The sequence below is a fragment of the Cinclus cinclus genome, chromosome 11, assembly GCF_963662255.1.
Source record: "Cinclus cinclus chromosome 11, bCinCin1.1, whole genome shotgun sequence".
Classification (NCBI taxonomy): Eukaryota; Metazoa; Chordata; class Aves; order Passeriformes; family Cinclidae; genus Cinclus; species Cinclus cinclus.
The window spans coordinates 3,034,395-3,060,103 of record NC_085056.1 but is presented as its reverse complement, the minus strand read 5'-3'; the positions used below and the strand labels follow the sequence as shown (position 1 = coordinate 3,060,103).

General features: G+C 45.8%; 1 protein-coding gene across 1 annotated transcript; it reads left to right on the top strand.

The window, feature by feature from the left end:
• Nucleotides 1-778: 778 nt before the first annotated feature.
• LOC134048490 (uncharacterized) lies at nt 779-8,881 on the top strand. Its single transcript, XM_062500267.1, has 11 exons — nt 779-979; nt 1,584-1,718; nt 2,451-2,575; nt 2,846-2,914; nt 3,094-3,207; nt 3,928-4,043; nt 4,330-4,385; nt 5,710-5,762; nt 6,467-6,594; nt 7,165-7,321; nt 8,396-8,881. Exons 1-11 carry the CDS (start codon nt 779-781, stop codon nt 8,511-8,513), a joined length of 1,272 nt encoding a protein of 423 aa, XP_062356251.1. The 3' UTR covers nt 8,514-8,881.
• Nucleotides 8,882-25,709: the final 16,828 nt, after the last annotated feature.

The following is a 25,709-nucleotide window of genomic DNA, read 5'->3' as shown; positions in this document are numbered from 1 at the left end:
AATCTTAAACGGACTCTCCTTCAGCTATCTGCAGCGAAGAATTGGGAGGCTTGGGGAAGAGAGACAGCTTTTCTGCACCGCATCACTAGAGGGTTTCCTCTAGTGTCCTTCCAGAACTGCCTGAACTTCCCTTGGAGCGCGCAGTAACTAAAAACGGCAAATGCAACTTCCCAGAGCTGGACGAGCCCCTCGCGGAAATGACCGCGATCCGTCCCGGGATACAGCGGGGAGCGGTCCCGAGGCGGGGTTTGGGGGCGGCCGGAGCCAGCTCCGCATCGGGCTCCGCTCCCGCAGCGCTCGGCTCTCCTCTCCCCGCTCCCTGAGCTCCGCTCTCCTCTCCCCGCACCCTGAGCTCCGCTCTCCTCTCCCCGCACCCTGAGCTCCGCTCCCGCAGCGCTCGGCTCTCCTCTCCCCGCACCCTGAGCTCCGCTCCCCGCAGCGCTCGGCTCTCCTCTCCCCGCTCCCTGAGCTCCGCTCTCCGCTCCCCGCTCCCTGCGCTCCCCGCTCCCTGCGCTCCCCTCTCCCCGCTCCCCTCTCCCCGCTCCCCTCTCCCCGCTCCCTGCGCTCCCCTCTCCCCGCTCCCCTCTCCCCGCTCCCCTCTCCCCGCTCCCCTCTCCTCGCTCCCTGCGCTCCGCACCCTAAGCTCCGCTCCCCGCTCCCCTCTCCCCGCTCCCTGCGCTCCCCTCTCCCCGCTCCCCTCTGCCCGCTCCCCTCTCCTCGCTCCCTGCGCTCCGCACCCTAAGCTACGCTCCCCGCTCCCCACTCCCCGCTCCCCGCGATGCCGGCGCTGCTGGCACTGCTGGCCGCGGCGCTGCTGGCGCTGCTCGGGGCCGGACGAGCGGCCGCTCCCGGTGTCTGGGTGCTGCTGAAGCGCTGGGCCCTGGGCTGCCTCCTGCTCTGCCTCGGCGCCTGCAGGCAGCGAGCGGCCGCAGGCACCACCGAGCCGCGCCGGCCGCGCCCGCTCCGCGCCGACCCCCACGTGAGTGGCCCGGGACCCCCGGTCCTGAGACCCCCTTCCCTGGGAGCCGCTTCTGCCAGATGTGTTCTCAAACCCTGGCATCCCTGTGTCCCCCATCCCTGGCACTCCCATCTTCCTGTTCCCCTGGCACTTCATCCCCAGCATCCCCACGTTCCCCCATATTTGGAACTGCCGTCCCCAGCATCCCCATGTTCCCCCAGAGTTGGAACTGCCATCCCCAGCCTCCCTACGTTCCCTCAGAACACCTTTTCCCCTTTGGACTCAAACTTCTCTGGACCCACGGCACCTCCACCCCACTGCATCCTCTGCATTCCAGCACCTTGTGTCCCCCTGGTACCCCCCGTGTTACCCCTCAGGTTCCCCCTATTCCCTGCATCCTGGTGCCTGGCACCCCTCATTGCCCAACCCCATTTTTTTTGAGCTCTCCTGTCTTTTGGCCAAGCCTGCTTTTAAAGCTTTTCTCGGGGTGCCTGCTATGAAACACAAAAAGTGAAAGTAAAATTTGATCCCTGAGCAGAAGCCTATGGAAAACAAAGGATTGCTGACCTTCTCCCCTCCCTTTCCTGCCTCCAGCTGGAGCTGAAATCCATTTCCCTTTCCCCAGGCACTGGATTCCTTGTACTTCACGGGCTTTGCAGAGACCAACAGGACCTTTGTGATTGCTCGCCTCGCCAGGCGCCCGGCTGGCCTCTGTGAGATGTGGCTCTTCCTGAGGCTGGATGGGATAGGCGAGTTTGAAGTAAGTGCTGCAGGTGGGGTGATGTTCAGGAGCAGCGCTTAACTCCTTTATGGAACCTGTGATGGGATCCCAAGCCAAAATTCACGTTCTCCGTGTCTGAACAGCAGTAAGACACCAGTGCTGTGTCTAAAGAACTGGTCAGAGTACTGGGTATGTCCCATAATCTGCACAAAACAGAATAGTTTCTAGATTGTGGCTTGTTTTTTCCCCCAGGAAGAATTTGAGCATCCAATCTCTCCGATCAGGTGCTGCACGTGGTTAATGGGTTCCATTTTCTGCTTATGGTTGGTTTTCCCCCCTTTTTTAAATTTTAATGCTATAAAAACCATTTGGGATTGCCTCTTTAAAAGAGAATGGAAAGCTTTTAGGGAGTTTTATGCACATCTGCTTCATTCTTGCTGAAAAGAAAGCTTAATCAGATATTACTAATCAGATTTTTGCCTGAGGATTTTCTTCTTTTGTTAAGAGCTGGCTACATAGTAAAGAAGGAGAGAAGGCCTGGCATAAATCCCTTTGGACTCAACTCTCCTTATGTTCACAGATCTGTTTCACTAAGTAGCCATGACCAGAAAAAGCAGGAGAAATCCTATTTGAAGAATATAGGAAAAAAAAAGAGAGGATTGATGTGCATTATTTGGGGGTTTTAGTAATATTTATTATAACATGACTTCTTTGTGGCATACTCACAATTGAATTAAGCAAATGTTTTCCTGAAATGTTTCCTCTTTTTAGCACCCACAGCATCCAAACATGATGGTGAGAGATGAATCCAAAGAGATCTGGAGTGGAGGAGGACTCACAATGGAATACTTGGAGCCCCAAATGTGCTGGAAGATAAATTTTGATGGATTACTCAGGTGTTGCAGCACTTCCTACTTTCATTTATCTACACGTAAAAGCAAGGCTTTTTCAGCCCTATCTGGAAATATATTTAATTTATTGTAAATTTAACCAGCTTGAACCAAAAGCTGTTTGGTGACTAAGACACTTTGACTTTTAAGGAATGAAAATCTATCTGGTGGTGTATAGTATTACAGATTCTTCTATTCCACCCAATTCCAAACATGTAATAAACATTTTGTTGTTTGTTTAGGAGTGATATAAAATTATAGTGCTTTGCCTTGCAGGAAAGGATCCTACAGACAGCAGTGGAGTGAAGAGGAAGGAGAACTTGTAGCAGTTAAATTCTCTTTGCAGTAAGTTTTTCATCTTTGCTTTGGGATGTACAGTAAGCTCATGGCTCATTTAAAAAGGTAAAAATCAGAACTTTCCAATAAAATATGAAGATTGCCTCTGTCAAAGTAGCAAGTGCACAACTTGGTCTCGTGTGAGCTGAATGCTAATAATGTCCTTTTTTTCCTCTCTCTTTTTCTAGCTGGGAGAACTCCACAGATGTTTTTAACTTCAATGTTGACAGTAACCCCAGCACATTTGCTCGTGCTTTAGCCCGGGAGCCGTGGACCATCGAGCTCTTCCAGAGGGTCAAAAAGTGAGGAGCAAGATTAATGTCTTCTGGGGTTAATAATATTTTTTTTTTACAGCTCTCTTCAAGGTCTGATGTGTGTTATAGCTGATTTTAGAAGGTAGGTTTAGTCTGAAGTGCTCTAATAAAGGACGTGGCTCCTGGTTTCAATGCCACACCACACCTGAGGGATCCTGAGCACAGATGGGATCTTCCCGATATCTGAGTGAAACCTTCAGCATCAGGAATATTTCTTACTCTTTCTTTTTTCATTGATTTAGGCAGCTTCCAAAGTCAATGGTCCAGGTATAGCTGAGAAAAGGAATATAATCCTGTGAGAAAGAAGCTGAAGTGGGTGTTTAAATACTATACAAGCTAATAATGTGAGAATCAATGGTGTGTTGTCTAAACAGAAGCAGAAATTATGTATTTCAATAATATCTGGGTTTTGGTGATAGCTGCTGAGTTCTAAGCAACATCTGTTTGGCAGCCCAGCATTTCTTCAGACAAAGGGTGATTTTATATTCAGTCAGGGTGAGAATTTGCTGTTGTTTCATTCTCAGGTGTCTCGTTACGTAACAGCAACTGGGAAACGTAGAAGTGATGTGTAAAATCTGGGATAGCCGTGGTCCAGATGCTCTGAAATTTCCTTCATTTTGGGATATAAATCCATCAGATTGGCATTAAGGCTTCCTGAGGAGAGCTGGAGATCTTGTCTGTGCTGATCCACTCCTTTCTTTCTTCCAGACAAAGGGAGCAGCATTTCCGACACGAGCAGTGGGGCCAGTCTGTTGGAGAGATTGAAATAGAAAATTATGGGAAAACTGAACTTTCCCTCAAAGGCATTCGGAGCCACTCCTATGGTAACAGCACTGGAAAAAATTCCCTCCCTGAGGAACACCCCTAGCTGGCACTGGCAGGGCAGTGAGATCAAGAATTATCTGTTAAAATATCCAGTTCCATGCCTGGGCATGAAGTTAAGACAATACAGAGGAAATGCCATCACTGTTTTGGGGACCATGTTGTCAATTACTGGATACTTCTTTATCCAGAAAAATTATTGTGAAGTCAGGTACTGTTAGTTCACATCTCCCAGGAATGGTGAAACTCCAGGTTGGGGGATTTTGTTATTTTTTTTTTTTTCTGCAGGTGTCCGGAATTGGGCTGAGATTCACCGTTATGTCATGATTTTGGCACACTTTGAAGTAGGTATTAACATGGCAATGTGCTATTTGACTAGGAGATTTTTCTGAGCTTTTTAGGCATATTTAAGTATCCAGAAATAAGGAATTGGGAAAATCCCTGGTGTACAGTGCTCACGGGTGGCACCGTTAGCCCAGATCAGTGTTGGGAGCAGCTCTCAAAAGCAGAGCTGTGTGTGTAAAAACTGATTTTGCTACACTGATGGAAGCAAAACTTGTTTGGTAACTTGAAACAGTTTGTTTTGGCTTTTTCAAGAAAAATTAGGCAGGCAGCTTTACAGGAGAGATTGTCAGCTGCTGCAAGTACCCAGCACTCCGTGGAGTTGCAGCAGTGCTGATTGCCATTAATGGGAAGCCTGAAGTGTTTGAGGCATCCTAAGCCTTCATGACAGCAGTCAGCAAATATTTCTGCCTGTGACGAGCCATAATTCTGCTTTGCTGTGTGGAGGAGAGGCAGTGCTGTGGCTGCTGGGAGCACACAGCCCAGGGACATGCTGAGGGCTGGCCCTGCCAGCTGCCAGCCAAGCCCAGCAGATGCTCCTGAAAAATCATTTCCTTTGCCAAGCCAGGCGTAAATCAAAACTCTCTGTTATAGGCAGCGTTACAGGGGTTTAGACTGAATTCAGAAGAAAAGTTCTTTTCCCAGCTTGGAAAATCCTGATTTATCATGTGCCTGTGTACCTTCTACTAAAGACTGAGCAATGTGTATAACCAACCTCTCCCAGTTCTGCAGTTTTTCAAGACTCAAAGTGACTGTGGCTGTTCTGCCCCTAATGAAAAGCCAGCTGACTTCATTAAGAAGTTTATTGCAGATTGAAGTTTGGAGTCCTCTTACCCTGAGTGTCTGTACATTTGTAGCATCAGAGGAGGCTTAAATTTGCCTCAGAGGGGCCCAAGTGGAACATGAAGTGTCCAGACCTAAGGATGGAAGAGAAATTAGTAAAACCAGGAGATTTCAGTTCCTCCTTAACACTTTCCCTATCTGCTGCTCCCAGACACAGTTAATATAGCTTAGAAGAGAAGTCTGCTCAAAGTACACCAGTTTTGTACTTCTGTGCAGGCTTTGTTTCTCTCCTATGTCCTCTTGCTGTGGACTTTCTGTTGTTCCCATTGTCCTTAATTTGTCCTGAATGTGTTTGGTTTGTATTCCTGGATTTGTTTACGGCCAGATTTTCGTGGAGGATGTAGTGAGAGGATTTTAAAGTATGAAGCCATAGCACATTGCATAATCTGAGTTCTGTCCGGTGTCCTCTTGGTCCAGCCAGTGAAGGACCCACAGAAATGAATCTGCACAGCTTTGGCTGCTTTTTCTTTCTCTCTCTTGCAGGATGGGACTGCAGCGCATCTAACAGTCATTAACATGCCAGCTACCACAACTCAGTAAGTGACCAAAGAACTTTCTGTTGCTAAAAACACTCATCTTAGGGGTGGCAAAAGCTGCTCTGCAGGACACCTGTGTGCAAATTCTTGCTTTGAACCTGTACAGCCCAATTTCCAACCATGCCCTCATGCTTCCTACTGCCAGTTTTTCATTTGCAGTTAGTCACAGCTTTTACCTTCCCTTGCTTCCTTTCCCTTCAGTTGCTGATGGAGCTGCTAGTCTGTGTGGATGATTTAGAGGAACAAACTGGGCACTTCCAGCTGTTTGGGAAGGTGTGTCTGACTGTAGTCTGCATTCCACAGGGAGCCCTGCCTTGCTGACTGGAGCTCTCAGCATCCAGAGGATTAGTGACCAATGTCCATGGCCCCAAGGTTGCTCCAAGCCCCATCCAACCTGGCCTTGGACACCTCCAGGGATCCAGGGGCAGCCACAGCTTCTCTGAGCACCCTGTGCCAGGGCTTCACCATCCTCACAGGGAAGAATTTCTTCCCAGTATCTCATCTAACCCTGCCCTCTGGCACTGGGAAGCATTTCCCCTTATCCTGGCACTCCAGGCCCTTTTCCAAAGTCCCTCTCAGCTCTCTTGGAAGTCCCCAAAGCCTTCTTTTCTCCAGGCAGAACACTCCCAATTCTCTCTGCCACTGTTCTGGTTCATTTGAGTTTTGGTTGAACTTGAAACCTGCTCCATTCCTCTTCCCTTCAGCCTCACTGTAGGTTATGTGTTTTTTCCTGATGGGAGGAAGGCTGGCATTGAGTGGTCCAACGCTTCCCTGGCTGGGCTGGCTGAGGATGGGGTTATCCAGGAGGAATATGGAGTCAGTTTTACTGCTGGTAAGCTCAACAAAGTCCACCTACATCTGCCTTCATTCCTTGGCATGCACTTCCTTTAGTGAAGGGAAGACTGTTCAGTGAGATTCCATGTGATCCTGGGGATTGCATCGTATTACACCCTGGGAGATCTACTGAGAACCATAAAATCATGGTTTGGGTTGGAAGGGACTTGAAGATCCTCTGGTTCCAACCCCACTGTCATGGGCACTGCCCTGCTTAAATGAAATTATAGGTGTGATGTGTCCTGGGTGAAATGTGCCCACTGCAGGATCAGGGCCACAGGTTCCAGAAGAAGAGTTACAGATTCTGTTTGTGGTGACTGTTGCTTGTGCTAATCCACATAAAATAGTGATTTCCACTTTTTTGGGGGTGTCAGAACATCTGTTATGAGGTGGATTCAGCTGGAAATAAGGTTGACCAGTTTACTTGATTTACAAAGCAGACAGAACTATCACTCTTCAGAAAAGAAAGAAAACCCTCAAAAACAAAAACAATAGATATTGGGATTTTTTTTGAGAGAAAATACTACTGAAAGTCTGTGACACTGTTCTCTTTATACTTTTCTCCAAGGTGGTGAGAGCTTTGATGTTTCTGCAGCTCTGGATAAGCAGACCTGTCCTGTGGTGTACAATGGCCTGACAGGGAGTGGAGTTTTCCACGAGTGCATTGCAGATTTCCGACTCAATGGGTTAACACCAGGCTGGGGCCTGGTTGAATTTTATTACAGGTAAAATAATGACAGGCAAGAAGAGGGGAAAAAAATCCCATTCTCCTGTATTGACTTCTATGGTTACAACTCCTTAGGTATTTGAAGCATAAACCCACTGATTTTTTTACCTGATGTAAGAAAATGTTGCTAATTTAGTGCTTAAAGTGTTTATTAAGCTGACAAGCACTCCATGTATTATTTGAAAATCAGTAAATGCACAAGCACTTCATGGGTGCAGCAATTTGTTTGTTATATAGATTTTATGTGGGTTCTATATAGGTCCCCATATAGGTTTTTGAGTTGTAGGATGCTCCATTCTAGACACTCTTCATTAGAAAACCTGTCCCATTATAGAAATAAAGAGTCCTCACCTCAAACAGAGGCAGTTTGCAGGGTGAAACTTTCTCACTCAATGATTTGCATGGACAGGATTTATTTGAACAGATAAATGTTCAGAAAATCCCCACAGGAATGGCTTTGCTAGGGGCAAAATTAGATCCACAAAGAATGTGCTTCCCTTCTCAGTGAAGTGCTGTTCCTCCTGCCATGTGATTGTCACTCTCTCCCTGGAGCCTTTTCCATGTGGAGTGTTTGCTCTGATGAAAGAAAAAGGCAGAATTTTGTTGTTTACATTTCGTTTGCTTTTTAAAATAAACACTAATCCTGGGCTGTCAGAGGAAATGCCATAAATGACTTTCAGGAGGCGGAGAGCTCAGCTCCTTCCGAAAATCAGACGTATTTAAAGCACATAAAACAGGCCAAGAGCACAAAATACCTGCTGGTTGGACTTGAACCTGCAGCAGCTGCCAGGTCCCTGCTCCCTCCCCTCCAGGGCTGTCCAAACCTGCCTGGTGGAGGAATGACCCAGCAAGGAAAGCCTCGGGTAAAACCCAAACAGGGCGAGTTCCACAAGTCCCGGCCAGCTCTGGAGCTGCCCCAGGGAGGCTTCCTTTGGCTGTGCTGACACAATTCCCGTCGGCTCCACCTCATATCTGCTCCCAGATCAACCCCATGGCAGAAATGAAAGGGTGGGGGTGTTGTTCTTCCTCCCTGCCACGAGACACCAACTCAGCATCGCTGTTCTTCCCGCAGGGACGAGGCCGCCCAGCTGGTTCCAAATCTGCAGCTTGGTTCCAAAACAGAAGGACCTGACCCTGCCACCGATGCCTCTCCCCCACGATCATCTACAAGCTCATCCCAGCAGCGTTAGCAAGCAGCAGCTTTCCAAAACTATGCAATTCCCTGCAAAAAGCAGTACTGGTTTGAGTGTAGAACTCGTCACAGGATGCTGGAGAGGTCAAGGGTATAAAAGGATTTGGAGAGAAATGAGATGTATTTTTATTAGTGCAGCTTTCAGTGGTTGCTCACCAGGGTGGTCTGGAGGCAATTTGAAGGAAGTATGATTGCAGGAGGAGTGCACTGGGAGGGATCATTCCATGCTCTGTCCTTTGGTTTTTTTCCTAAACTTTCAGCTGCTCCCCACGGTGACAACCAGGACCTCAGGCTATGAGGGTCACTGACCCAATTTAGCAGCTCCTCTCTTCTCTCAGATTTGTCTTTGAAATAAAAACTGTGTATTTCTGAACTCTCTGCTTGTTACAGTCATTAAAATGTGGGAAAAACCTCTTACAGGAAACTGCACTGATCTGATAGTTTTGTCTATGGCTGTGTAAAACATGAAGTGGAAGGAGCAGGAGAAGCACATCTGTGTCCTCTAGGAATAGCATTAATAGTCAGTGAAATAAGTGGTACAAACACGATTTCCCCTTGTCTGAAGGAAAGCCAGGGTCTGGTAATCCAGTTTAGAAAGGGATCTGAATTTCTTATCATTCCCTTGTAGGTGCCTTGTTAACCACAGCACCCGCAACAGTCACTGCCCAAGGCAGCCTAGGTAGGGCATTCCCTACCTAGATGCATCTTGCCATTAATTACTGAAAATTAAATGTACTTAAAATATGTAAAAAAGAAGAGTTAACTGGAAAGTGTGGCAAGGAGAAATTAAGGAAAGACACCTTATAATAGTACCACCATTCTATTTCAGAAAATAGTGAAATCTGGGTGCACATCTTTGTGTCTTTATAATCCCTGCTTAGGATGACAGTAGAGGAGACTTTAATAGAATTTAAAGAAGAATTTTTTCCTTTCTGAGGCAGTTCTTACACTTATTTCTGCAACAACTTTTTGTCCAGAATGGATGCATGAATCGAAAATTATTCCACCTGAATTTGTGACATGCATGTCCCAATTTGGGATGTGTCACTGAACTAGGCTGGGGTGCTGCAAGCCTGATGCTCTGTAACAGGCTGATTTTGTCAGCACCCTCCTGCAGCTGGGACAGATTCCCTAGTTCCCTAATTTCTAGCCTCATCCCTGTTCTGCACTTGTGCCCTTGAGCTGCACCCCAACAGGTGCAGGTACTGTGCCCCTCCTTCCATCCTAAACCACCTCTGGATGAGCCAAGCTGACTCCTGGGTTCATTTCTTATGCGATGGGCACTGATCCAGAGCTTTGGATTTTAGCTGGACCTCTATAAACACTTCTCCAGTTACAGTGGTATTAAGAGCCACATTCTTGTGAGCCTTGCACAAACCCAAAGATGTCTTAAATCTGTCTGTGCTCTCGAGGTCTCGAGGTGCTGAAACAGGGAGCTTCTAAATTACTCCAGACAATGGTACTTTGGCAGGAGGAAAAGCCTTATGCCTCTTTTTACACCTCAGAAATCAGTCAAATATGTAATTTTAGAAAGGTTAGAAAAATAACTATGTTATACATCACAGTTTGTTCCTATTAAGTGTGTGGCTTGTTTTGCTATGATCTCAGGAACATCTGTTCCTTTTTTTCCTGTGGAGTTCTTGTCATCTCTTTCCCTTTCACTTATTTCTTCAAGGCTAAAACATTAACATTTAGAAGGTGGAAGACAGGCACATAATAAAGCAAGGTTTTGGAGGTGTCAGAGCATGTAGATGATGAGAAGAATTGTTAATTATGACTCTGGAATCATACTTTGAGAAACCACTGTAAAAAGTTCCCTGTCCAAGCCAAAAATTAAAAAAAAAAAAATCCCATCACGGAAGGGATTGGATTGGCTACTTCCTAATTCCAGAAACCGGGCTTAGAAATAGGGATGCTGTTGGGAAAAGGCAGGTGTCCCCCCAAATTATTGCAGTTCATGTTGCTGCAGTGGAGGAGGCAGAGATGAAGCCTTCATCACTCTCCTTTTGTCCTCTACTTTGTTTATTTTGGTACCAGTGAGTGGAGAATTAGAGCACTGCTGAGTTCAGTTGGGAAAAGTTCAAGCAGGGTGCAGCAAATGATTAATAAAGTTTGGAGCTGGCAGGTTTATTTGCCAGGTGATGAAGTACTGGTAGGGTATTTCAGCTCCCAGAACTGAAAAAAATTGACTGTTGGGGGTTTTCTCCCTGGATTTCAAATTACTTTAGAGCAAGCCTATGTCCAGGACACATGGAATAACTTATTTAATTTAAAATAAATCTCCCAAGCCCCACGCTTTGACCACGTGAAGTGGTCCTTCACTTGCGGCTCCTTTCTCAGTGGAAAAATCCATCTTGGGAAGTGCTTCTGCAGTCCAAAAGCATTAATTTTGAGCCAAAAAAGCAATAAATGGAGGTGAGCCCTGGCCAGAAGTGAAATGCAGCTTATGATCTGCATGAAGAGGGGCAGCTGGAGCCTCGCTGGGATGAGCTGCTTTCCCAGCATCTGGGAGGAGGGAGCACCTGTAATTCCTGCTGCTGTCACGGCAAAATGCTCCCACCAAACCCCTGCACGTCCCCCTGGAGCTCCCTGCATGTTGACTTTCAGGATTCAGGCCTCGTGAAGAGGTCATTTAAAGGCTGTCAGCCCCAAACTGAGCATTTCCCATCAATCTGCCCCTGGCTACTGATGTCTAGAATGGTAAATATTTTACCGTGCTTGTTTATTCTCCTTCCTTTTTGCCGTTTTTCATGTGTTCATAGCATGGATATAAAGGCCATTTTCAGTGACATTGTATTTCACCGGCAGAGAAAAAGGAAGAAAAAAAGTCTTTTTTTCTGTTTGGATTTATGTTGTAGCTTTACAGTTGGTGAAGCAAAGTGTAGCCCAGGGAGCTCTGTAATTTATCAGCAGAAATGCACTGTATGGCCAAATTATATCTGCAAAGCAACTGATTATTTCAAAAGTGGACTTTTCCCTCCATAAGGACGTGCTCAGCAGCCAAATAACTCAGAGACATTCCAGCCAGAGTGACTGATAACTACTCACTCCCTTCTCCCATTTACTGGAACCCCAACTCCCCCACATCTGCCATAAAAACTCACATCGCTCTTTGTCCATCCAAAATTGCTCTTCCCTAAAATGTGACTTTTTTTACTGTTGCTCTCCCAACAGCCTCTGAGCTCAGGTGCCTGAAGCAAAGTCTCCAAAGTGTTCTGTCCTGGGGGACTTTTTGAGTCCCCCCTTTTGAGGTATTTTCCACTCCTCATTAAAGCTGTAATTAGTTACCGCATTGATTTTTTACTCTTCTTCAGCATAAAAAAAAAAAAAACAACTTCTATTAAACCATAGTGCAAGTGAAGTTCATTCTAATCTGGCCATAAAATTTTATGAGAGGTGTAAATCAAAGGGAGGAGTGGCAGCAAATGTTCTGGAACAGCTGAGCCCTGTTCAGGCTCCCTCAGTGGAGTTAAATCCCTCCAGGAACAATTAGCCTAAGGAGCTGCTTGGTCCTCTTATAAATAACGCCGCTGATGGAGACATCTGGAAGTGTCTGCTCTGTGCACGACAGGCTTTCCAAATCTGCTGAGTGGTGAATGACCTCTATTTCCTTCATCCACAGGGTGGGGGTGGATGCAGATCTGACACGTCCCATGTCACGTTTTTATCCCGTTTTCCAGGAAAGATAAAGAAGGGAAAGCAGGAGTGACATTCTCAGCCGGAATGTCCTCTTACATTTCTTGGTGGCTGAGCGTGGGACAGCGTGTCTGAAGTGCTGACCCCAAATGGTTTGGTCGAAGAAGCCCAGAAATGGCCCTGGGCACAATAAGCCTGGAGAGGGCTCGTGGCTGAAGTCCTTGTCACAGCCCTTGGGACATCAGAGACTGGCAAGGGACTTCTGGAAATGGGTTTGCAGAAGGAGATCCAGATGATGGCTCACCATTTTTTCCTTCTGCAAAACGCCACAAATTATGCACATTTGATACCTTCTGAATAACCTTTTTTAACCTTCAAACCTCCCTTTTGGATCTAGCGCAGGAAATTCCACTGTTTGTTGCTTTTGCTGTCGCTCCTAAATCTCCTTTGAGAGAGGGCTAGGTAAATGGTTGATAAAGAACGAAGAAATTAATTATGAAATCAGGTTTAAGGATATTTAATAGTGTTTTGCAGAGGTGAGGAGTGGGCAAAGCTGTGAGGTTACACAGTGGGCTGTTCTGCTGGTTGTCTTCACAAAAGCATCCAGATCCCAATGTTTCCTTTCCCACTCTTGCTCCTGCTGTTATTCTAAGGCACGTAAGCTTCTCCCACATGTTTATAAGCTGATAAAACCATAATGCCAGGAATGTTTTCCTTCCTCTATTAAAATTAACAAAATAAGTGACTTTGCAGATATAGCCTTGTTTACCCTACTTTCTACACCAAAACAATAGCTGTGAATAAATGTCATAATTCGTGGAGAGGTGAGAAAAGAAGAGTTTCTGGGCCTAAGTGCTGATGTAAGAGCTGTGCATCTCCATGTAGGGGAGGAATGTTCTGCCCTGCTGTCACACGGGTGCCACACCACTGCTGGCAACCCTCAGTGGTGACAGCAGGGCTGACATAACGCTCAGCCCAAATATGTGAGAATAAATCCCAGCAGACACTGCTGAGCAATTCATAACTGGACATGTCAGGCAGCTTCTGACGACACGGGCTGGACTCCCAGCAGGGCAGAGCAGCCACACAAAATGCTTTCCACAATGCAGGAGGAGGATTTTTACTGATCTCTCCAGAGATTTTCCCAAAGCCATAAATATGCTGCTCTTGATCTGCGGTGCACTCTGAGGAGCCCTGTGCTGTGTGAGGCTTTCAGAACAAACACCAGCACAGAGCAGTTCTGGGGATGGGGAAGAGCCTTGAGCCATCACAGCCAATTACACTAAACTCACCAAATACATAAAGCATTTCATCAAGGGAGATCAAAGTGCCTTTCATGGGAAGGAAGAGCTGTGATCTCCCTTTTACCCACGGGAAAGCTCTGGGGAAGAGGCAGTCTGGCCAATTCTATAGCAGCATTCTTTAGCTGTTAACCCCAGAGTTTGCTTTCTGCTCCTCACAGCCTCTCCTGGGCTCTGCCTAGACCTACAGCAGCCTTTAAGCTTTTTGGGTTGGGACACAGAGCAGGCAAGGTGAAAAAAGGGAGGAAAGTCTGCAAAAAACCCAAACTATGGTCAAAGGTGTAAATGAAACGTGGCAGCACACCTGGGGTGTGATGCTCAATGGAAATGATGTGCAAACACCCCCAGGTTAAAACTGTGACTGCAAAAAATGATGTTGGATGTGTTAGACTATGAAGAATCCTCAGTTTTAATGCATGTTATGAGTATGCCATGATGATAATCCCAAGGTTTTCCCTGCCAGTCACTGCTCAGCTTTGGGTTTCACAGTCACAACTGGATCAGCTCAGTTTGCATTGAATGGATATTTAGTAGAGCGCCTTGTTCCTTGTTCCTGGATAATTTGGTATTCTGGAGACGATGGAAAAGCCCTGAAATGAGTGAGGGTTAGATCAGTTATCCCTCACCTTAATGAACTGTGGATAAATTGCTCCTTAAACATTACTTCCATCTTTTTCCATTTGTCTCAGAGAGAAAGAGACATCTTGGCGAAGCATTCAAAAGAATCATGGGATGGTTTGGGTTGGAAGGGACTTTAAAAATCATCTCATTCCAACCCCAGCTAGGGGTGGGACACTTTTCACTGGAATCCAGCTCTCCACTGAAACACATAGAGTGATGCTCACAAGGAGACTCAGGATCTGCATTCACACAGGATCTCCAAAACACGACGTTTTCCCACAGATAACCAGTCTTGATACAAGCAGAACACCAAATATTTCTGCTCTGGGAAGGGATTATTTGTTTTATTTTCAGCTGCATCCTGATTTCAGCCCCCCAAAGGTTCCTGTAACTTTAGGGATGCTGGAGCACATTTGAGGCTCTTCTGCAACCAGTAAAAACTGGCTAATGAAAACCCATTTTTAACCATCCCTTTCCCCCTCAAGCTTTCCCAGTGTCACTGATGAGCTGTGACTCTGCACCCTGCTTTACATGGACTTCACCAACTCTCTCAAGGAACAAATATCAAACCATAAAATGGAGATTCTTTTCTGGGCTTTTTTTATTTAAATCCATCCTCACTCACACCGCATCTGACTTCAATGCTGTTTGCTAACATTTAGCAATTTTTCCTAGAAAAGCTGTAATTTAAGGCCCTTTATTAGTTCCCTGAGACTGAGGAGTGAGGATTTCATGCAGGCTGAGGGGCAAGGGGAGCAGAGAAGCCCCCAGATGTGTTCTGTGCCTCCCACATTTGCCGGGGCTCTGTTGACACAGCAGGATCCCAGCAGAGAGCACTGCCCCATCCTCCTCTCTGCTCCCTCCAGGATGCTGCTTCCCCTTCCCAGGAATCCAGGATGGTTTCTCTGTCTCTCCCCTTTCAGACCGGTGCTTCAAATTTGTCTTCTCTGATGGCTCCAGAGGGTGTTTCTGCCAGGACCTTGCCTCTTGGATTTGTTTCCCCTGCCTGATTCACAGACTCCCAGTTTGTTTGATCTCCCAGGGCCAGCATTTCCAGCAGCTCCCTGGGGGCTCCATGAAAGGGGAGTGAGGAAGAAGAGTTCACATGTGCTACACAGAAATCTCCATATTTTAAAGGGTATCCTGTATTCCCCGCTGGAACATTTTTAATGGTCCACAAATCAGGAAAAAAAAAAAAAAAGGTTGAAAACCACACTTAAAGCATTCATTCTTCAAAGCCCAGATCCATGCTGGAGGCTCCACGAGGCCAGATCTGAGGAATTCTGTGCTGGGGTGGGCTCCAGGAGCCCCCTCACCCAGGGCTGGGTGGAGGTGCTGCTCTCAGGCACTCTCTGTTTGTTTTCCAGGGAAATGTTTCCATTTTTGGGATGGGAGGCAAGCAGGAAAACTTCCAGAGAAGAATCTGCCAAGGTATTAGGTATGGAGATTTATGCCCTGCTTGTGGCAGGAGATTGCTGAAATGTGTGTTAAAAGAGGTAAAACTGACTTTATTTCTCTTTAAAGCTTCTTTAAAACAGAATTCTGCTCTCCTCGTGACATGCTTGGATGAGACTCAATAGTCACCAAGGCTGGCCAAGCCAAAAGTGATGGCTGGAATTTTCAAAAGTGGTAAACCCAGCATTAATCCAGCATATTCCAGCTTTTGTCTTCCCTTCAGGTTCTCCATTCATTCCCTCTTCAATTCCCAGTCGCTAACACAGGGAAATGGAGAGTTCCCAAAATAAACTCTGCTTTTTCCTCTGAGTGAGCTGTTTAAGGTGTCTTCTGCTTTGGTGTTTGGTGACAGGGCAGTGAGAGGAATCACCAGGAGCTGAGAAGGCTCCAGCTCTTCAGCAAGGAGATGTTTTTTGAGGCAGTGATATTCAGAGCCTGGATTTAATCTTACCTGGACTCAAAAGTGCAGTTAGTGAGAGTGAAGAACCAATATCCCACAGGAATACTGGGACTGGCCAACAATTTGCAGCTTGTTGTTTAGACAAGAAACATAAACTTGTGAAATAGTGAGAACCCAAAAATTTCTCCAAATGTGTCCATTATCAACTATAAATACTTCCAGACTGTCTTTGTTTCATCAAGTCTTCTTGAAATGGGATTTCCTTCTAAAAGTCTTTGTGCTGTAAACGTCTGGCAATTCTTGTGCTTCCTGGTCAGTAACTGACCTGACAGAAATATTGTTAATTATGCAACCAAAATGGCATTTCACTTGATTTCTGTAACTGCTCTGTTGCAGGAGGGTGCAGCCAGGTGTGGGCTGGTCTCTTCTCCCAGGTAACAAGTGATGGGGCAGGAGGAAGTGGTGCTGGGTAAGGTGTGTTCATCAGGAAAAATTCCTTTTCCCTCTGGGATAAACAAGCAGTAGAATCCCCAAATCCCAAAGCTGCTCTTTTCCTGATCTGCTCTCATAGCCATGGGCTAACATGGATTTTTTTGTGTGCTGGAGATATTTGCCCACATCCATCCTCCTCCTCCTCCTCCTCCTCTGGCTGAGGAAGCCCAAAATGTGCCAGATCCAGAGGGGACACATCAAAGGGTTGGTGAGAGGATGTGAAATTCCAAACATTTGTCTCATTTCAAAGCAGGAGCTTTGAATCCATGGAAATATCCTGTGATTCTCAGGGCTCTAGAGACCTCTCGTGGACAAACACATTTGCTTCCTTCATGTGACGTGTTTGTTTTAGGGATAAAGTGTATTGATTTGCCAATAATTTATTCTTATTCTTATTCTTATTCTTATTCTTATTCTTATTCTTATTCTTATTCTTATTCATTATTATTATTATTATTATTATTATTATTGTTATTATTATTATTATTATATTAATCATCCTATTTTATTGTTGATTTTCTCATATTACATTATTATAATATATTCCATGGTGACACAAAGGTGGATTTTATTCCTACACTGATAACCAAGCAAATAACATCTGAAATATTTACCCACTTACCCCCTTTGCCTTGTCCTCAATTGATATTTTGTTAGGATTTCTGCAGTCTGGAATGGTGTTTGGCAGTGAAAAATAATTTCAGTTCACATTGGGTTTGAGTTTTTTACTATTTTGATTTTTCAGACAATGAAGATGCTAGAAAAGGAAAAATTAAACCAGCAGCACTACATTTCATACCTATGCATTTATTGTTGACTGTAAATTATTTGGAATGTGGTGGTCTTTTTTGTCATCTGAAAAACTTACCAAGATTCATCAATTTATTGTCTCTTTCCCCCCTCAATTTTAATGCCCACTTTTTGTCACAAAGCAGAAAATTTCCATCAACCAGAGAGAAATCTGGAATTTGCTGAACATTTCTGGGGCTGGTAGGGGGAGTTCGGTGGTTGAAACCCACCACTCTTGAACAAGAAAAAAATCAGTGACTGAATTTTTATTTATTGATTAAAAAAAGCTCTTTTTTTTTTTTTTTTTTTTTTTTTTCCCCCCTGAGAAATGTGTTAACCTGGTTGGGCCCAGGCCCTGGGAGGTGACTGCCATGAGATGAGATTTATCCCCAAATCCCCTATCTGTATCCATCTTCCACTGCAAGGATAAATTGCTTTTTCCACAGAGATTATTCGATTTTTTCCACGATCCGCCTCATTTTTCAGCTCCATCCTTTCCTCACTTGGGGGAGTTTTTTGGTGGCCCTTGATGTTCTCACTTAACAAAAAGCACAAGGAAAAAATTCTGTTTACTTCACCGCCCTGGCTTTGCATGAAAGTGCCGTAAAATTAAAGGCAGACAAAGAATTTAATATTAAGGAGAGGTAATTAATGAGTTGCTCAGCCCAGCCCTGTGTTTATCTCCAGCCCCTGTGAGCAGCCCACTGTGTGCAAGGCAAAGGTAATTTTTCTTTTTAATATTCCAATAACTCTAAGCTATTTTAAGAGAAAATCCACTGACCATTTGGGACAAAAAGCTACATTTCAAAAATAAATTAAAATCTTGGCAGGCAGAGCTTGATTTCGCAGGAAAATTTCAACGTGCCGGAGTGTTGAAAACAAAATGTATTTCAGCCGAATACTCTTTGATTTTTGTAGGGTGAAAAAAATTCCTTTTGAATTCTTCTCTGCCCTTTTTCAGCAGGGGAAAAGTCTGGCAATATTTTTAAATTATTCTTTGTAGCTTTGCTTGTAGGTGCAAAGATGGAATGTTGGAACTGGGGAGAGAAGGATGGAGATGTTCGGGTTCAGGGTGAGCTCTTTTCCCAAACTGTGCTAGGAGTGCTTTATATCTTATATAATACTTTACATACTGTGTGGACTTTAACTGGATTTTGAAGTGGATTTTGACGTGGATTTTAAGGCAATTTTTTGTCTTCAGCTGGTTGCTCTGCTCAACTTCAAGACCTGCATAATTCTGACACCACTTTTTATCTGACCCTTGTCCTAGTGCTGTCTGCAAACCAGCACCTTCTCACAATAAAGCTCTTTTTCAGGCACCAGGGAAAGCCTGGAGAAATGTGCTAGTGGCGGATTTTAATTTGGTTTTTTACCTTTCTTCCCCCCTTTCATTCAATGCTGGCTATCAGCTGTATCCAGGCCAAACACAGACCTGGAATCCCAAATTCTTGCCCCGTTTTGCTCTCTCTCACTCCCTAAAGCTTTCTCATTCCAGCTTGACAAACCACCAGGAAGTTTGAGGCTGGATATTATTTTTCGTGGTACATCTTATCGGCCAATTGGTGTTTGAATTTAAATGTACAAGTGCCTATCTCTCTGTTCACAGTTATTCTGCCTGATATCAAACAATTCCTTGCTCCCAGGCTCCAGGAATCAACGTTATCACCACTCCTGGAGTATCTTATTTGCTTTGTGATAGGAACGCTGGGCGCATTCTGAAATTCTGTTTTCTGGGTTTGGACTTTCATGTGCCCCTCTGCAAAGCACAGTGAGCTCAGCAGGCCATTTTCCTGTTGTTAAGCCCTGAACCCTAATCTGAAGGAAACAAACCCAGCTCCTCTTATTTTCAAACAGATAAGATTTGCGAGGTTATTAATCACGAGCTCGAATGGCCGCGCTGGGAATTGGAAATGATCAACGGTTTGATATAAAACTTGTCAACATTTATTCCAGAGACGGACCATCCGTCCAGTGGGAGCCTTAGAAAGTCATTTTGTGTCTGGTGGATGATAAAGGGCCATTTAAGTGCATAAACAGCCATGACATCATGCTGAACTTCCATCTTCTTTCATCTGCCCCTAAATGAGACCAGTTCTTTTTGGCTGTTGCCCTGAGCTTTGATTTTGGAAGAGTTTCTCCCCTCATGTATCATATAATTTATTTATTATTTTAAAAATTATTATTATTTAATAGAACAAGTCGCTGTTGTTTGGTAGATTTTTCTCCAGGAGCTTTAATGGTGGATTCAGAGGATTAACTCCTGGGCAGGTGTAAATCAGCATCGAGCTGGCCTCCTTCAGACAAGGGTTTAGCTCATGGTGTTTAATCTTGGTGAATTTGTGCTCTGGAAAACATGAAATTATGTCCTCCCCCATATAAACAGATCCTGGGAGTGCTGAACACATTGAGAGAAGATAATTTTCACATTTCTTTTTTTTTTTTTCTTTCTCAGCATTGCTCTTCAGCCATTAAACCTATTTTATGGGTGACTGATACACAGGGCAACCCAACCCACGGACAATTAATGACAGAGATAACTAAAAAAAGGGATTATTTTCTTTTTGCTGTAGCTGCCATGAGCACTAAAAGTGCTCAACAGCCTGTAGCTGGAAGAGCTTTCAGTGTGTGGTTTAACATCACCCTTAATTTGGCAAAATAGATTTAAACCCTCATAAACAGCCCATGAAAATCTCCCAGTGGCCATTTGGTGCAGAAATAAACTGCCAACAAGGCTTGGAAAGACAGGATAAATACATATCTATCTAAAACATAGAAAATAAATATATATAAAGGTGCTCCTGATGGGAAGGGACCCCTTGCACTGATGCCACGGTGCAATTCCAGCCTCCATGGGACACCCCATTCCCTGCCTAGGGCTGTGATAAGATAACAGAGTGTAATAAACCTCACCAGTCCCTTCCAAGGGATAAAAGATGGGAAGAAAAGTGTTTTAAGTGGAGCCAGATTGCTGTCCTAGGCTGGGGAGAAGAAAGAAGGAGCTGGTGAGACTGGTGTTTGGAGAAGTGGTCTCTGAACCAGGTAGGATTTTGTGTGGCATCAGGAAATTCGGCTGTGGAGACTGAAAAATGTAGATTTTTGTGTCTGGTGGTGCTGCAGCCCTGAGCTGGCACCTCTGGGGCTGCAGATCCCAAAAGGCAAAGATGTGGCAGAAGTGAAGAAACGGAGATTATTGGGAGTGCTGCAGAAGAACAAAAGATCTCTCTTGTGGCTCCTCACTCCAAGAGAAGAAAGCTCAGGAAGACTTCTGGAGAGTTGATGGATTTTCCCTTGTGTGTACAGATGTTGTTACAGCAGAGAGGAGCAATGTTCTTGAACCAAAGGTGTCAGGATGTTTTTTTGTTGTTTCCTTGTTTTTATTGCAAATTCATAACGGAAAAATAAAACCGGATTTATTTTTTTTTTTAAATCCTCTATCTAAAAAATTATCTCTGAGCACCAGCCATTGTTTGGTGTGTAGTTATCAAACACTGCTTAAGTTGCTGCCTGGAGCTCCTGTGCTCCACTCCTATCCCTAGCAGGTTTTGTGTCACTTCTAAGTAAAAAAATACTTCAGAAATCATCCTTCAAATCCTTCAGAGCAGAGGGTTGTCTCCATTTTCCATTTTTTTCTGGATAAAACAGTTTTCTGTTGCTCTCATGAACATCCAGTCCTTCTTCCCTGCACACCTCTGCAATGGCAGAATGTTCTCATAAAGTCACCTATAATCTGGCAGGAAATATCCCCAGTCTTTACTAATTCTAAATGCCATAAAAAACAACGAAAGGAGAAGGAAGAAGGTTCCATTGGAAATGGGATTTCCCCAGGGCATTTCTCAGTTTTGCAGGAGCTGGATGCTCAAATCCTCCGAGATCACATCACAGAAGTCCTTGTGATGGAGCACGTGGCTGGGATTGTGCCAGCTTTGAGCTGGTCCTCAGCTAAACCCCAAAACGCCTTTGCCCCACCTCAGAGGGGTTTGAGAGCCTGCCCTGAGCTCTGCCCTGGGGCAGCTCCGTGCAGGTGGGAAGCAGGAGTGCAGAACCCTGGCAGCAGAGCAGCTCTCCCCTGAACTCTGAATATCCAGTGTGGACAATCCCCTCTCAGCCATCGACTGAGCTTTTCCTGCTGCTGAATTGTTTTTCTTGCTGTTATTTGGAAGAAGATTTTTCCATGAGCTGGTAGCCTCTGAATTCCCTGGTGGCCGTGAGTAGTGAAATGCCTGTAGTGTGGATAACATTTCTTTGGAATAGGAGTGATTTGTCTGAATAAAGCATCTACAAATGGGCTTTATCAAAATCCACTCAGTGCGTTTCAAGGGATAAGCTTTTAGATAGGAAGAAACATTTGGGGCTTTCCCTGTTAGTGTTTTAATCTTACCAAGGGTATTTTTCTCTGGAATGCGCATATAATTTTGAATTTCACAATTATTTTAATGCAAGAAGTGATTTGATTACTGGGAAAAGCTGATGTAAACCTCTCCACTCTTTGTTAGGAAAAGGTTGGCTGTTTATGCAATTCCAAATTCCTCCTTTTAAAATAAAATTTACAGCCTCCTGAAATAGCTCCCACAGACCTCCCAGGCTTTGATTTCTCTCAGAGTTTTTGAAACACCTCTCGACCCCCAGACTGGGAACAGCCTGGAATGATTACACCTGATGGGAGGTGTTAATGCCTCTGACACTGCCTGCCACTCACCTCCACCCTCGGGAGAAATTTTTGTGCCAACTGCCCGGTGTTTTACTGCCTAGCTGAATCCTTCCCACTCCTCCTAGGGATTACCCTCCATGCTGTGAACCTGCCTGTTCATTTATCATTGCAATTCCTCAGGTCACATTTGTTTCCAAGAGGAGAATGAGGTGTGGGCTGCACATGGTGGTGAGGTTTGGAGGGGAGGTGAAGGCACGGCTGGGTGGGCACGGTGGTGCCTCGGGCATTTCTGGGTTTGCAGGATTGAGGAAAAGCTGGTGGAGAGAGCTGTAAATCCAGAAAATGTGAGATTTGGGAATGTAGCTAAGAACAGCTTGGTAAACCTCCATCTCTCAGTCTCTCTCTTGCCTAGGGAAGGTGGTTTTCCACTTTCTGTCCCACTGCAAAGCCATAACAGAGATGAGAAAATTCAGAGTTCCTGGGGAGCAAACTCAGCCTGGTCCATCTCCAGGATGGAGCTCACAGGCAGCACACCTGGAACTTCACCTCTCCTCACCTGGCTTTGTGAAATCCATTTCTCTCCTGCACAAAGCCCAGCTCCTCCTCCTCCATTTCACACCATCCCTGTGTGTGTCTCCCCTGGGGGATCCTCTGCCCCCACACCCCCACGGAAACAACTGGGAATGTGCAGCTGAAGACAATGCAAAAATTGGTTTTTCACAAGTGTGGGCACCATGGAGCAGGAACCTGCCCACGCTGGGTGATTTGTTTCTCTTCTTGGTGCTCTCGCAGGGGCTTTGCTTGCAAAAGGCAAATTCAAGTGCACTGGAGACATTCCAGCCTGGTCATCTAAACAGGGGTAGAGAGGTGAGGTGTTCACTTCCAATTCCAAATTATGATATCCAAGGCATGGTTGTTCACACAGGTAAATGTTCTTCAACATAAACAAGTCACCACACTCAGAGAAGTCAAAGCTTGCTGATGTTCTGTGTTGCATCCTGAATCTGGAGGAGTTGAAAAAGCTGCTTTTTAGTCCATGACAACCAGCACTGAGGTGTGGGAGCCTCTGCCCTGCTGTGGAGGCACTGCTGTCCCTGCAGGAAATGCTGATTTGTGCCAGGCACAGCAGCTCTGGGATTTATTTTTCCAGGTGGCTGTGGAAGAGGCTGGTTCTGCACTTCGTGGTGATGAATACAGCAATTTCCCCATCAGCTTCTGACAAGTTAAACTCTTCTGGGTGAGCTGAGAGTATTTAACCGCCCAAACAGTCGGAGTTATCTGCAGCCAGCACACTGATCTGTCAGTACTGGGGCACAAAGCAAAAGTGCTGAGTGAGGATTGAGTGACAAGCAATAAAATAAGGAGACATGGAGCAGGAGGAGCAACCCCACACACCTTGAGGGAATTTTTTGGGCACGTGGCCCATCCAGCAGCATCTACAGCCCACGTTTATTGCCCTGGTGTGTTTGGGGATGGACTCTCCAGGAGCCTTCCTGGCCTCAGGACAGCTGAGAGGGGCACATGGGAAACAGGAGCAGGGCTGGAAGATAAATACAGCGCAATAAATGTTTGTCACCTTCCACAGGGTGACTGCCCTATTCCTTGGTGCCATCGTGTTTTGGCCAGAAGTTTAAAGAAACCTGATGTCTGTCAATGGGCATGTTCTGCTCTCCAGGTTCTTTTTCTCATTTTTTTTTTCCCTTTAATAGGCAATTTTCCTGAGATTTAATTGTGTGAGTGTCTACTGCTTATGTACCATGAATTACCCAAACCATACTTTTGTAGTCTATCTCCAGAACTTTAGACTAAATTTGAGGTTTAAAAAAAAAATTGTAACATGTATTTCATAGCTCTTGCTTTTAAATTAATCAGAAGTGAGGAAAGGGAGGATCAGTGGAAAGCTGTTTTCACCTTGGTTCAGAGAACTTTGAAGAGTCGTGCTGAACCAGTTGAGTTCTTTAATAATGTTTTCAGCTACACTCCATCAAATATCCTGACTAAACAGGGAAATGGCCAGACCTTTGAACTGTTCTTGTGTCTCCTCATCACTCACACTACTCTCTGCTAATCACAATCCAGAGCAGAAAGGCAGGGGACACAGCTCACACCTGATCTCAGCTGATCCCAAAACCCCTGAGAATGCTCCCACATCTGGGCAGAACCTCAGGTTTTATTTTCATTGGTGCCTTAGCTGGGTGTAAACCCCGAGGGGCTCCCTTGGCTCAGTCTCTGCAGAGGCTGTGGCGCAGATGGAGCATTGAAAGAGCCCCTGTGAACCAAAAAACCACGGGGTTTGTGTGAAAAAATGAGAATTATCCGTGGAGTCATTTATCTCCCCCTGCAGTGCAAGTGCTGCTGAGATTTGGTGACTTTGAAGTCTGATTTAAGAGAGGAGGGGGAGGTTGATAATCTTGGATAAGACATTGACTAAAGAGTGGCTTCTCCTGGGCTGGGAATGAAAAAGCAATGGGTGAGCTGGTGAGAAGCAGCTCTTTTTTGGACAGGGGACACCCAGGAGGGTCACACAGATCCAAAAAATCTCCAGAACTCCCATTTTGTGCAGGAAAGCTGGGTAAAAACCCACAGCATTCCAGTGCCCACCTTCCACCTCCTCTGCCAGCTTGGCCTCACACTACCTGGGAGCCTTCCTGCAGGAAGGAGACACAAAATGTTACAGAATTAGCGACCCTTTATGGGAGTTTACATTCCCATAGAGAAGCTGGGAGATGTGAGGTCCCTTCCGGACACGTGAGGAGCTCAGCAGTGCTGATGGAAAACCAGGTGATGTCTGAATGTGGCTGAGGTGGATCTTTGTGTTTAATACAAGATAATCATCTCCTGTGGGACACGGGCCAGGAGGACTGAGCTGAGAGCAGCAGCCACATTTCCCCTGGCAGATGAAAAACCCTTTCTGGGACCTCAGCAACACCCCCTGCCAAAAGCTTTGTTTTACACAGTGCTGGAGATGCTGCCCGTTAAACAGCAATTAGTCCTTGCTGGACCCCAAGCCTGCCCTCTATCCCAGATGGCCACTTATTAAGATATTTATGGTTAATATGAATTTCCCCTGCCATAAATCAGCAGCCTTTATACCTGCAGGGAAGTCAGGGCAATCAGCAACCCCGCTCAGCCGGGCAGGGCCAGAGCATGGCTTGTAAAATAAAGGTTGTAACAACTTCTCCTGGTCGTAAAAACAACAGGAGAGGGGAAAATCCCAGTGCTGGGATCTGATAAGGGGCCGTAATCAAGCGCTGGCACATCCTCCTGGAGGAGGCTGGCAAATGGGAAGTTACACAGATTCATTGGTCACTCAGGCATTTCTGAACAGGAGCCAGAGCCTGCTGGGGTTTGAGGGGTGGGAGGGTGGAGGAGCAGGACCTGGAGCCTGAGACGTGAAGAATCACAGGGTCACAGCGTGGTTTGGGTTGGAATGGACCTTAAAGATCATCCCATTCCATCCCAGTCCATGGGCAGGGACACCTCCCACTGTCCCAGGGTGCTCCCAGCCCCAGTGTCCAACCTGGCCTTGGACACTTCCAGGGATCCAGGGGCAGCCACAGCTGCTCTGGGCACCCTGTGCCAGGGCCTGCCCACCCTGCCAGGGAACAATTCCTTCCCAATATCCCATCTAAATCCACTCTCTGGCAGTGGGAAGCCATTCCCTGTGTCCTGTCCCTCCATTCCTTGTCCCCAGTCCCCCTCCAGCTCTCCTGGAGCCCCTTCAGGCCCTGCCAGGGGCTCTGAGCTCTCCCTGGAGCCTTCTCCAGAAAAACACTCCCAGCTCCCCCAGCCTGACACTGCTCATTGTTTTGCTCCCGTATTTGGCTTTTGTGTGTGGAGCAGTTATGAGCA

Excerpts from the sequence above, each read along its gene's own strand:
- LOC134048490 (XM_062500267.1), top strand. The coding sequence starts at position 779 with ATGCCGGCGCTGCTGGCACTGCTGGCCGCGGCGCTGCTGGCGCTGCTC. Across the intron at positions 4,044-4,329 it reads CATTCGGAGCCACTCCTATG|GTGTCCGGAATTGGGCTGAG; the intron begins GTAACAGCACTG and ends TTTTTTCTGCAG. Across the intron at positions 7,322-8,395 it reads CTGGTTGAATTTTATTACAG|GGACGAGGCCGCCCAGCTGG; the intron begins GTAAAATAATGA and ends TTCTTCCCGCAG.